Consider the following 14,016-nt stretch of genomic DNA (forward strand, 5'->3'; position numbering starts at 1 on the left):
TTTTTTTCAATTATCTTGCCAGTTTCAAGAGTTTATACAGTATGTATGCTAAAATTGTACTTAGAATTGTCTGTGATGTTTTAATAGCCTGACAAATTTCAGTTTGATGTAGATCAGCATGTACATCCGTTACCAGCCAGGAAGTATAAGCTCAATCAGATGCTTCCACTTAAAGCTAGCCAGCAACATCTTTTTAAACTGCACCTCATGCTGCATTATACAGCTGTATAAGACATATAGAGGAAAGTCCCACCCAGAGAACATGGCCAGTTTTGCACGGTTGGTTTTGCAACCAAGCTACATATAGCATTCAAGCAATGATTAGTGATAATGGGCCCAAAGTGTGCCAAGAAAACACACCATGATACCACCTCCACTAGTCAGGACTGTTTACACAAGGCAGTTTGTGTCCATGGATTCATACTGATGACACCAAATTTAGAGCCAACCATCTGTGTTTCTCAGCAGACATTGAGGGCCTTTTTACACCTGGTCACTTCATGTGTTTTCTCTGATCCGATACATAAATACGTCTTGGTGAATCGGATATCAATCCGATCTTTTTACTCCCGGCCCAAATGCAAATATATTTGACCTCATTTCCATGTTTAATTGAAATGGAACACGCTTTGGTGTATGCAGCTTTCAGAATGCAATCAAAAAGAAGACGAAACAACTTGTTACGACGGTTATGTTACAAAAAACAGCATTTACTGTTTGCTGCATTTTCGTTGTCAGCAGCAGTGCATTTTAAGGCCCAACGTGACACCTGGGTGAAAGATCACTTGCGAATGACGTACTTCCTTTTGGGAGGAGTATAGCCCTGAAGTATGTGGCTTCAACAACCACATTCATTTACACCTGTCCAGTTTCATCTGAAATGCGTCCCAGACCACCTCCTGAAGTGGTTTGAACGATCGGATTTATATACGTCTCGAAAACGTTTCAGAGGTCATTTAGACCTGGCCTTTTTACGATCGGATAGCTGTTCAATCACAGAAAACGCATGAAGTGACCACGCGTAAAAAGCCCCTGAGATTCATCAAACCAGGTTACAGAATTTGATGGTTGATGGTTTGATGTGTTCTGCATTTTGAGATGCTTTTTCTCAGTACATTCATACAGAGTAGTTTTCTGAGTTATTATAGCCTTTCAATCAACTCAAATCAGAATTTGGCCATTCACTTTTGACCTCTCTAATCAACAAGGCATTTCCCTCATCAGAACAGCCTGTTTACCATACGTTTTTTATTTATTGAACCATTCAGAGTAAATGGTAGACTGTTGTGTGAGAAAATTCCTAGAGATCAGCAGTTATAGAAAGGAATCAAACTAGTCCATCTTGCACCAAAAATCACAATACAGACAAAATCAATGAGATCACATTTTTGCCCTATTCTGATGGGTGATGAGAACATAGAACATAAAGCTGCTGGCCTATATCTACACGATTCTATACATTGCACTGCTGCCACACAATTGGCTGATTAGATAATTGTAAAGAAATGAGTAGGTATAGGTCCCAATTACGTACTTAGTGAGTGTACAACCTGTCCAAATGTACATGTTGGTAAAGCTCTTTATAGCATGTTGAAAAAAGATTTTGTATTTTTGCTTCAGTACACAGACACTCCTCAAAGAAATTTACTCCAGAAGATTAATTTTAACATTTCATGCATTTATGATTTCTGTACATGTCTACGCAGCTGATTACTGACAGAATTTAAATGTCTCATACAACACCAGAATTGCGAACAGCAAACTTTGGAAAATCCCATACATACAATAGATATTTTTAAACACTTCAGCCATGTGATCAATTACCAATCTTTCTATCACAATCCCTTGCTATACTTGTTGACACACGCCTGCCAAGCAACATGCCTTTAGTCAGTGAGGCATTAACACTTGTTCTGCTACTTATACATGAACACAGTTTCTCAGTAATGCAGAGCCCTTCTTTTTGGATTATACACTAATCTCTGCTCTTCCCTTCTAATGACTTCAACAGGTGTGTGTTTGTGTGTGTGTGTGTGTGTGTCTGTGTGTCTGTGTGTGTGTGTGTCTGTGTGTGTGTGTGTCTGTGCGTGCGTGCGTGCGTCTGTGTGTCTGTGCATGTGTGTCTGTGCGTGTGTGTGTGTGTGTGTGTGTGTGTGTGTGTGTGTGTGTGTGTGTGTGTGTGTGTGTGTGTGTGTGTGTGTGTGTGTGTGTGCACTGAGCACTGCTATAACAGCTGTGGCTTGAGTAGAGATCTCTATTTAGTGTATCCACCTCATTAGCAACATGTTATCAGATATACACCTCCAAACACCTGCGTACAAACTTGTCAGTCTGTGTAATAAACTCAATCTGTGTGAGTCCTGTCATGTTGCGAGTTAATAATATTTATTTTACTCATCTTGATTCAGATTTAAGTCCATGTGGAATTAGAAATGAAAATATAGTATCTTATTTTAAAAAATTAACAAACTTCAGTGACCTTAGTACTGTTAGACTTCTGTATTTTATTTATGATGAGTTAGTATGTTTTTATCAGGATATCAGTTTTGGTCAGGAAATGATTTAAAACAGAGAAATATATAATATATCAAATGTTAGTGGAAGTACATCAATGTAATATCTGGAAAATTCATGGAAATTCCCATTACAATGACATTGTCATATTGCCCAATATATGTAATCAGGTAATTCTTTTCTTATTTATGCTCATATGAATGTGTTTGTTCCTCCACAGGGTCCTACAGGACTAGTGGAAGTGCTGGCCCCAATGCCAGTGGTCATGCAGCCTCACCACAGGCTGTATCACTACAACAACACCAGCCAACCAAGCAAAGGGTAAGATGAGCATTACAAGATGCCCTTATACCAGTAACCTGTGTGCAGTGGTACAAAACACTTGTTATGTGTCTATTCAAACAGGCAGGTTAAGGGCATCCTTACTAAAACAGTGGTGTATCTAACTCAAACACCCCGGGGAGACTGGAGTTACAGTAGCAGCCAAACATTCTGTCTCTTTCTTTCTGTGTGCCCTGATGTTGTTGTAAAGAAGGTTTGCTAGCTCCTCCTCTACTCCCCATCTCCACCCTCCTCCTGCAGAATGCCACCCAGGTTGAGCTAGCATTGGGCTCTCGCTCTTTCTCTGGGGTAACCTGAGTGGTGTTTGGTCAGTCATGCGGAGAGTAGCAGCTCCCTGACCAGTCAGTAATAAGCAGCTGTCAAAGACTAAGGGAAAAAAGAGAGAGAGAAAGAATGTTCACCAGGGAGAACAGGGTTAGCGATGAGGAAAGAGGGGACGAAAGAAAGAGTGCATGAAAAGAAGGGAGCTTCAGAAAAAATACCCAAAAAATAAAGAACACATAAAGGGAGACAGAATTGGGGGAAGGGGACTTGGTGGATTAGTGCAAGGAGATTAGGCACTGTGGAATACACATGATGTTCTGAAAGAATTACAGCGACTGGGTGTTGAAGTGAACGTGGTGAATGTGTGTGTGTGTGTGTGTGTGTGTGTGTGTGTGTGTGTGTGTGTGTGTGTGTGTGTGTGTGTGTGTATGTGTTTATGTATTATTTAATTCTAAATGTGGACTATACGAGGAATACATGATCCGTTAAAAAAGCTATTAGAAAAGCTATTTTGTAGTCAAGCTACTGCTTTGTTTGCAAACTAAAGTTTTGTTCTTAAAAGTTAGGGTTACGGTTAGACAAAGCATTACAGTGAAACTCACATCAATGGAAACACCAAACAAAAAATGTAACACAGAATAGAAGTGATTATGTGTGTATTAGACAGAGCATTAGAGGAATGTGGAAATTTCCTGGCTGTCACTTTAGCTCTCAAAATACAGTTACTGCACGCCACCTAGTGGTCAGGAACGTACATAGCAACATAGGCTGCATTTTTTTCACGTTCTATATGGACCACATTTAAATAAGGTTCTAAATCAAACCTCTAATAAGTTAGAAGACTTTATTTTGTCACATATACAGTACAGCACAGTGATATTCAACTTTTGAAGTTCTGTTAATTCTGAAGTTATTGATTATGCTATACTCTAGGTCAATACGTGTTAATAAGGTAGTCTGTTTAGTCACCATGAAAAATAATCACACTGGGTAGGATAAGACAAATAATCAAAATGCTTCAAGTTTCCATTCTTTTCAAATTTGTGCAGTTCTAATTACAGCTTTTAATTTTGACAACTTTGATAAGGTAGAATTTCTGAAATATTTATATGAATTTCAGAGTTTCTTCATATTTGGTTTATTTGCTTTTTGCTTTAATGAGCAGTGGCACAATCACTATGATCCATTTTAGATAAAGTCTACTGAAGTGTCATCTGAACATGAGGAATACCTGACCTTTTGTGTAAAGCATTTATCATAGTTAATCTATCAAGTAGTTTAAAACTGTAAAATCATTTGTTTATTTTAATTTGAAACAATAAGGATTTCCAGATTTCCAATGCTGTCTCCGACTTTAGGACCTCACTGTTTATGTCAACAGCTGTGACAAAAAGTGAGCAGCAAGGCTCACAATGTAAATGCAGTCAGTCTCATCACTGTTCTCAACGTCGATACTTTAATATTAGTTGAGTTTGATATTAAAAATAATAATAAATGTCAGATATAATAACCAAAAATTATTGAATTGAAATGACTTGATTGTGTTATCTGATCGTGTGTTTGTAGTCTGGCGCCATCAATTAAATCACCCTACAGTGAGGTGTCTCCTGTGTGTGGGGCTCCTTGTGGTCAACCTCCACAAAGCAGAGCAATGTACAACCCATCCTTCAACCCTGGAAACTGCATGGATCCTTACATGCGACCTCCGCAAGGACCCCCACCACATGGCATGATGGGACACCGTGGCATGCCCCCACCTGAGGGTATGTGCTGCTATCAAATACTTAAAATTCATAGTTAAAAGGGCTCTAAAGGTTTATTTTTAAATAGTAAGATTGAACTCTCTCAAGCACGAAATTTAATTAAAAAAAAAATCCTTTGCCAACACACAACCAATACAATTGCAGAATTGTATCACTCTTTGGAGAAACTGGTTTAAACAGGCAGTGACTTTATGCACGTGTAAAGAGTGCAGTAACTAGGTTCTCCATGCTAGGATCTTTCAGTCTTTGTGTTAGGAGAAATTCTTTAGTTGACATTATTCAAAGACTGTTTCTGCTTCAAGCATTTTTCTAATCTGTAACAGTATTCATGTTTAAACTTTTTTTCTGTGTGTTGTTAGGAGGTAATGCTACTCCCTACTGCAACCAGAGTAACACAATGTCAGTGCATCATGGCTTTCATCACAACCAATCAGGCCCAGAACACTATGGTTCAGGAGATGGTGAGACTGCACTCGCACTGGTTATTCAATAACATCATGAAACCTATTTGATGAATCTTGTGAAACCTATTAGATGAAATATTTTTTACATTTTCATATGAATATGAAAAAAATTAAGACATCATAGCACAACATCAATGACCACAAATTCATAAACCTATAGTTCTTAGTTCAAGGAAATGCTAATGGGAAACCAATAAGGAATCCTTTTGCTTGTTCATCAGGTTCTCGTTTCTCCACCCCTCGTTCCATATTGAAGTTGAGCAAGAAGCGAGCACTGTCCATCTCTCCTCTGTCTGATACAAGTGTAGACTTGCAGACAGTCATTCGCACATCTCCAAACTCTCTGGTGGCATTTGTTAACTCTCGCTGTGGGCAAAATGCTGCTAGTTCCTATGGACATCTATCTGTGGGAGCTTTGAGGTAAATGCCATGTTGTATAATTTCAGGGTCAAAGATGTGCGTAGTATTTGACATAGTAACTGATCACAACTCAGAAAGCCAAAGCAGGAATACTGAAAGCATTTTAACTTCTGCTACATGAGAGAACATCTGCATTTTGCTGAGTAAACAAACATTTCTTTCCTATGTAGTCCATCAATGTGTTACTCAAGCTCAGCAAACTACCAGTCCAGGCCTCAAGGGAACATGTATGGACCTCCACTTGGACACACCCCAGCTCCCTGCCATGGACCCCCAACTCGTCTGCCTCCTCACAACCCCCGTCTGCATGCACCTCCAAAACATGGACATGTAATGAGATCATGTGCTTTCTCAATATTTACCGCATCTTGGGTAGACTTGGGAGTTGACCCTTAATGTTGTATATATGTGTATATATGTGTGTGTCTAGCTGAAAACAGAACCCATCATAGGTAGTGTCATGGATGGCATTAATGTGAAGAGTTTAGAAGAGCATTCAGAAGGAGATGTGGCCAGTCCATCTTCCACTGGAACTCAGGTACTACAGTGTAACTTCTCAAAATGCACAGATAATATTTATTTCTGCAGAGTTTTGCAGGCTGGTAACTGTTTGTCAACTGTTAGACTGTTCAGGTGGGCTTGTTTTGGTCTGCACTTGAGTGCAGTTGCTATGTTTTCACCTGTCCAAAGGAATCTCATCAAAGAAGAAGAACACACCACGGTTTGATTCAGACTAAATGCTGAATATGTAAAAGTACCTTCAGATTGTACCATTAGATTCTACATTCCACAAAAAAGCTGCAGTATGTGCCTTTATAGTGTGCGTGATGAAGTATTTTGACATGGATAGTAAACAACATACTCATTTTTTGCCTGAGTTTGTAATCTATGTGTTTCTGGTAGGATCCTCTTCTTGGGCTTCTGGAAGGCAGAGATGATTTAGACAAAGAGGAGAAACCAGAGCCTGAGGCCATCTATGAGACCAACTGCCACTGGGAGAGCTGCAGCAAGGAGTTTGACACCCAGGAACAACTTGTGCATGTAAGTGCATTATTGTGTGCAGAAGTCAGATTGTGTGTGAGCTTTTCTGTAGTTATTTGTGTCATTGCCATCTATTTTGTCTTTTTATTTCATGCTTGTTGACTAATTAATTTAATTGTATGTCACTACAGCACATCAATAATGAGCATATTCATGGTGAGAAGAAAGAATTTGTGTGCCACTGGAAGGACTGCTCCCGTGAGCAGAGACCATTTAAGGCTCAATATATGCTGGTGGTGCATATGCGTAGACACACTGGCGAGAAACCTCACAAGTGCACTGTGAGTATCTGCGTGACTTATGCTGAATCTATTAATATACATTCTCTGTAAACCAACACATTATCTTTGACCATATATTATTGTGTGCCTTAGTTTGAGGGATGCAACAAAGCATACTCTCGTCTGGAGAACCTGAAAACGCACCTGCGCTCACACACTGGTGAGAAACCATATGTATGTGAGCATGAGGGGTGTAACAAGGCCTTCTCTAATGCCTCAGATCGTGCAAAGCACCAGAATAGAACACACTCAAACGAGGTAAACATCAAAGAAATAATAAAAGCATGGCACATTACTGTATATCAGACATATTGGCAGTGGAATCTATTTTACAGTATCTATTCATAAATACAAAAATACATAAATAAATACATGCGACCTGTTTCTTATTCTTAGAAACCCTATGTGTGCAAGATCCCTGGATGTACAAAGCGTTACACAGACCCAAGCTCCCTGCGCAAGCATGTAAAAACAGTTCATGGACCAGAGGCACACATCACTAAAAAACACCGTGGTGACACTGGACCACGACCACCAGGTTCTGCTCTGACCTCTGCAGGTCAAAGTTCAGAGCTGATGGTAGAAAAAGAGGAAAGGACCAGAGAGGACTGCAAACTTCTGGCTCCTGAAAATACACAAGTGAGACTTTAAAATACTTTTTTAAGTTTTTTTTTTTTTTTGAATTATATGAGAATGTTGTTTTTGCTCTATTATGATGAATCTCCTTCTGTCTGCTGTGGATACATTAGAAGTCTCAGCCAAGCCCTGGAGGCCAGTCATCATGCAGTAGTGAACGTTCTCCATTAGGGAGTGCAAACAACAATGACAGTGGTGTGGAGATGAACCTGAATGCAGCAGGTAGTCTGGAAGACCTGACAGCAGGGGAAGAGGGAGGGGGCCCCGGTGTGGCTGAGTCTAATGGAGGAGTCATTTCTGGGGTTATGGGTATGTCTGCACAGGCTCTGAAGAGGCTGGAGAACTTGAAGATTGATAAACTAAAGCAGATCCGCAGGCAGACCCCACCAGGAAGGGGTACATTAAATAAATTACCAGCACTTTCAGGTATGAAAATCAAAGACGTAAACATCTGGTGAAATTACATAATTCATGATACATTCATTTCTTGACTGGAATTTCCTTCAGAATATTCCAGTTAAGGATTTTAGTAGCACACTTACACAACAAAATTTTTCTTTTTCTCCTTAGCATCAGGTGAGATGATTGGCATGTGTGGCCCCTCCCCTTTGCTTTCTAATCGTCGTGTGATGGAGCTCTCTACCCCAGACCTGGGTGGAGGTGGTATGGGTGGAATTGGCAGAATGGTTATGCCTTGCCCACCTAGTGATCGCCGCGGAAGTGGTACCAGTAGTTTAAGTTCCGCCTACACTGTGAGCCGCCGTTCTTCTGTAGTTTCCCCCTACCTATCTAGTCGACGCTCAAGTGAAGTATCTCAGCTGGGCTCAAGTGGGCATTGCCAATCTGTCATTGGAAATGATGTTGGTGGGGACCCATTATCACCCGAGTCCAGCCACAGAACTGGTTTGTGCCAGAGCACCAGTGGATTACCAGGTTTACCGAGTCTTACTCCTGCAGAACAATATAGTTTAAAAGCTAAATACGCAGCAGCAACTGGTGGACCACCACCAACACCTTTGCCGAATATGGAGCCGCCTGGTGCCACCAGTAGACGTAGTGGTTTCTTGAGTGAGTATGATGGTCAGCCACTCCCACCATTCCTACACCAAGTGGGCACCAGGAGACACAGTGCCAACACCGAGTATGGAACAGGGGTCATTTACCCACACCAGGCTCCTGGCAACAACATGCGGCGTGCCAGTGATCCTGTACGCTCTGGAGCTGACCCCCAAGGCCTACCCAAAGTGCAGCGGTTTAACAGCTTGAGTAACATGACACTGATGGGTCGTCGTAATGCCTTGCAGCATTGTGGGTCTGATGCCAACAACACTAGACACATGTATTCACCAAGACCACCAAGTATTACTGAGAATGTGATGATGGAGGCCATGGCAATGGAACCTCAGAGAAATACAACAGATGGCCGGGATAATGGAAGTATAATGCAAGGTACAGACAGGGCCTACATGGGCTACCAGCAATCACAGTCCCATCCTCATACTAGTGACCAGCTTTCTCCTGGAAATGAAGGCATGGGATGCTTGGAACCTTCCTACCAGTCACAGATGCAGAGGCAGTATCAAGGTCAACGTGGGCGTATAGGTGTTGGGGAAACTATGGTTCAGAATGAGATTTCAAACACTCTACTACAGCAAGCTGAGTACAGTATGAGCACCTGTCAGCTCAGTCCCTCTGGGCCACACTACCCTGGACTTGGGCAGACTAGTGAAGGAACAGGGCCCTGGGGACAAAATGGCCAGCTCCACAGTTCTCACGTGGGTATGCAAACAGCTATGCAGTTCCAAGATACAGGAATGCAGGGACAACAGTATGCTCAAGGTCTGTACGGTTCTAACACTGATCCTAACCATCAGAGAGTCACTATCAAACCAGAGCAGTTCCATCCACCAATGGGTGGTTCCAATGCCTGCCAAAATGCCAAGGCTCAGCAGCATCGCCAGGCTAGCACTATGGACGTATGTCAGCAAGGGTACCCACCACAAACAAAAGAGCATGGTTTAATCAGCAAATCTTTAACCACCAGCTGTGACTTTGTCCATGGTCAGATTAAGAACCAAACTGATCATCAACAGCAAAGCCAGGCTGGAACATTCCTCCATGGGGGAAGCTTGAGTCTTGGCTGTGCTGGTTCTGTATTGGCTGAGGACCTGAGATCCCAGACTCCAATGCTGCAGGTGAAGGAGATGATGGTACGAAACTATGTGCAATCACAACAGGCACTCCTTTGGGAGCAGCAACAAGAGCAACAAACAGCAAATGGTAGTCTCCCTCAGAAACCAGAAAGCATGGAGATGGGAGAACAGCCTGCAATCATGCAGCATAGCCCTCAGGATCAGCAAATTAATCAAAACATCTACCATAACAATTACCAGGGATACTCAAATCAGAATGTTATGAGTCCCTCAGGTCAAATATCCAGCTCAGTGCCAGTCAAGGAACAGTTGACTGGCATGCAGGATTCCTCTTATAGCCATGACACGGTGCCACGTCCACCTCCGAGTCGAAAGACTCTGAGTCGCCAGAACAGTCTTTCCCAGCAGGCAAATGGAGCATACCTAAGCAGCCCACCCAACTTAAGTCCTGCACTTTCGACTGCTAGTCCAAGGAGAAATGTCAGGTTACCACCTGTACATCCACAGCAGCAACACTCTGATAATTTCTATTACTTAGGACAGATCCACATGCACCACAATATGGATAAGTCACTGGAACCCCATGATGGATCATGCCGAACCCAGCAACAACTTGCGGGAATAGAGCCCTCAACAAAGGCTGCTTCAGTGGCATATCCTCAGTCAACATCTATGTCAAATACGCTTGATAACCTGGACTTGGAGAATGCTCAGATTGACTTTGCTTCTATCATTGAGGATCCAGATGCTTCTTCTTACAGCCCAGTAAATCCAGTTCTGGGCCATCATTCATCCTCCCAGACCTCCTCCCGTCTTACTACTCCACAAAACTCCATAACACTTCCCTCCAATCTATCTAACATGGCCATTGGAGATATGACCTCCATGCTGACATCCCTTGCTGGGGAGAACAAGTATTTGAACACATTGACTTAAATAACAGCTTTTCATGCTTCAGAGAGTTGTAAGATATAGACTCATAACCAATAATCATTTTGGTTATATCAGCATCCAGTGGACTAATTAGACTCCTGATAAATGCATTAAAATAGTGGTTGCTGTGGAGCGTCCTACACTCTTATTAGACAGACCAGGTTCTACAGAGAGGTGATCCTGCTTCTCTATTTTCATTTGTTTGTTTTTTATTTGTTTAGTAAATGTTGCCTTGGGTTTCATTATCCAGACTAAAATGGTATTTCAGGTGCCATGCTGGGAGGGTTAGTAATAAAACACTTTGTTTCATGTAAATACAGTTTACCTTTATTTTAGCAATGGAGTTGAAAATTGAGAAAATAATCGAAGAAAAACAACTGTCTTCCGTATTTGAAAACTTTTGGAGAATAGGACTATTTAGAGAGTGCACATTTCCTTTCTGATATACTAGACAAGCGCAGTTATAATAAATGGTAGCACACATCTAAAGTGCCTTCGCCTATGGTGGCAAATGACTCTACATGTGCATTAAAGATATCATTTTAATGAGTAACAGGCAGGCAGGTCAAAGTACAAACCCATAATGACCAGTCATAGTGTATATGTGCAGTGCAGTATTCAAAGCCTTATCAGTAGTTATTTTTGGTTATTATTCTTATTCAAGTGAATGTCTCAAAATAGAATCCCTATGAACGAAGCCAGTGGAATCCATTTGATTTAAATGAACTATCCTGTTTGTTTTTTTGTTTATTCATCTTCAGACAGGTGTCTTTAGTCAAGTGGCACTGATTATCAATTTTAAATGGTACCCTCCTTTAAAAAAAGTCCTGGATGCACTAATCCGATTTGTTCTGCCTACAAAATTGTTTTCAATTTGAAACTATTATTCAATTTGAAACTATTATTTCTAAAAGAACAAACAGACCAGTCACCTAATAGATTTGTATATTTGTAGTTTTTCCAGGCCTTAAATTTCACCACATCATGTAAACATAATATTGCACTGACAACAGCACTGAGCTGAATTTTTCTGTTTTGGGTCTTAGTATAGTATAGTATATGATATGACAAAATAAAGGACCTAATGTCTTTTGTTTCAGCACATTCATGCAATGCCTCACAATGGTGTGAAGGACTCATTTAAGTATTGAAAACAAGCATATCCCTGTGCTTCACTACAGCTGTTCATGACATACCAAAGATGATTAGCACTGGGAAGAGTGCATGTGCACCCTTCAATATCAATGTTACTAAAGTCATGCTGCCATGCCTCTATAGTGGTGCGATATAGAATGTAATTTTTCTAACATTCTTTTTTTTTTTAAGAACAAAAATAGTTTTGTGGACTTTACATCTCTCTCTGTGTTTTTCTCATTTTTTTTTCCTTTTTATTTTTGCTGGCAAAAGAGAATTTAATGTAGCATTGCAAATTCATGCTATTAGCAGTTATTACATCTATATACAGGAAATCATGTGATATATTTTTTTCGTACCATTTTCTACATTTTGATACAAAGTAAAGGTACTATATACTGTTTATTAATAAACATGGCCTGCGACGGAGGCCTGTGATGGAACATATTCTGTTTATAATTTCATGACATTGTCTGTTTTACTTTATAACCTACCAGAAATGCATTACTGTATTTAAATCTAAAATGATCTTCAAACAAGAGTTAAGTGTATGAACATTTCAGAAAAATCAAGAAATGGATCATAGATGCGCTCCAATCAAAGATTCTCTGAAGGACAGATGATCCAAGGTAAAAAGGGGAAACATGGTTCAATATTCATATTCAAAAATACAGCTAGGACAACTATGGTATTCTGAACTAGAGCAACAGATATTCAAGAAGAATATTTCAAACAAAGCTTTTATGATTACATAGGCATGTCTTAAATTACATAATAAATGTCAAAAATGATTTGTTCATGTTCACTAACCATTTTATCCAGATAAGAATTATGGGCAATTAATGTTCCATTCCAGTTTTCGATTAATATGTGCTTAGTCTCGGTTGCAGGATGTGGTATTCTGCTTTTGTAGCCCTTTGGCCTCATGTTTTGACAAGTTTATTTTTTACACCAAGGTTGTAAAGAGTGGTTATCTGAGTTACCATAGTCTTTCTCTCAGCATCAAACAGTATAGAAATTATCACTCTTTTTTTTCACACTGTAAGGTGTAACCTTTTGAGACTGTTGCCTGTGAAACTTCTGAAATATCCAAACAACCAAATGAACATGATGTTACATTCTTGACCCTTTCCTGCACGGTTTTGTGCATTTCACTGCTGCCACATGATTGACTAATATTTATGTGAGCAAGCAGTTAAGGCTATTAAGGCTGGGTATTTACTACACTAATACACATTTTACATAGCTTTATGTAGTCCGCACCAGTAAATACTTACTAAAACATGGACCATTGTGGACAATGCTAAAAATGCACAGGACATTGGGATTTTTAAACACTAGATGGAGCCAGTGGTGAAACCCGTGGTTTTGGGTATCTGATACTAAAAGGGTATACAGTAAAAGAAACTTGGTTGAAACTTGATTCCAAGAGTAATGTATATAAATTTAATTAAAACCAAAATATGAATTCATATCTGTAGTTAAAATTGTTTCCTTAAAATCACTTAGTTTTTACTTGTTGAAACTCTTTCAAGTTGGTGAAAATGCTAAGAGTGTGCAAAAGTTAATTACGAATTATTTTAAGAATATTAAGATATCAAGTAATTCATATCATTAAATTAAAATATCAAGTAATGAGTAGTATTGTAGTATTGTAAACACCACACAAACTCAGTCTCTCCCTTCCTTGTGTGTGTGTGTGTGTCTGTGTGTGTGCGTGTTCGTGTGTGCCTGTGTGTGTGTGTGTGTGTGTGTGTGTGTGTGTGTGTGTGTGTGTGTGTGTGTGTGTGTGTGTGTGTGTGTGTGTGTGTGTGTGTGTGTGTGTGTTGTTCTGTCACCTTGGAGCCCTGAGGTCTGTGTGAATATACAGCAATGAAGTGCAAGAGTGTTGATATAAAAAAAAAAAAATACTCAATATAACAGCATGTTTGTGTGATGTTGCATTTATGCAACTTTTTTATGTAATAATGAGAAACTGACATTTTCTCAATATAATGTCATAAATTCTCAAAATAAAGTCAAATAATTTGTTTATTTTTGCTCAGCGAATAGAAATACATCCGAAGAAGCC

At 40.0% G+C, this 14,016-nt stretch overlaps 1 protein-coding gene across 2 annotated transcripts in view; it reads left to right on the plus strand.

Moving 5' to 3' along the window:
• Positions 1-12,392, plus strand: part of gli1 (GLI family zinc finger 1) — a 37,502-nt gene extending 25,110 nt beyond the window's left edge. For both annotated transcript variants that reach the window (XM_027147232.2, XM_027147234.2), the window contains exons 3-14: positions 2,735-2,835; positions 4,687-4,883; positions 5,243-5,344; positions 5,569-5,767; positions 5,938-6,097; positions 6,198-6,305; positions 6,671-6,808; positions 6,940-7,089; positions 7,183-7,347; positions 7,486-7,728; positions 7,839-8,151; positions 8,296-12,392. In XM_027147232.2, the coding sequence (XP_027003033.2) occupies positions 2,768-2,835; positions 4,687-4,883; positions 5,243-5,344; positions 5,569-5,767; positions 5,938-6,097; positions 6,198-6,305; positions 6,671-6,808; positions 6,940-7,089; positions 7,183-7,347; positions 7,486-7,728; positions 7,839-8,151; positions 8,296-10,814 (4,362 nt within the window). In that variant the 5' untranslated portion in view covers positions 2,735-2,767 and the 3' untranslated portion in view covers positions 10,815-12,392. The remainder of the gene's footprint in view (positions 1-2,734; positions 2,836-4,686; positions 4,884-5,242; positions 5,345-5,568; positions 5,768-5,937; positions 6,098-6,197; positions 6,306-6,670; positions 6,809-6,939; positions 7,090-7,182; positions 7,348-7,485; positions 7,729-7,838; positions 8,152-8,295) is intronic.
• Positions 12,393-14,016: the final 1,624 nt, after the last annotated feature.

This window comes from Tachysurus fulvidraco, chromosome 5, assembly GCF_022655615.1.
Source record: "Tachysurus fulvidraco isolate hzauxx_2018 chromosome 5, HZAU_PFXX_2.0, whole genome shotgun sequence".
Classification (NCBI taxonomy): Eukaryota; Metazoa; Chordata; class Actinopteri; order Siluriformes; family Bagridae; genus Tachysurus; species Tachysurus fulvidraco.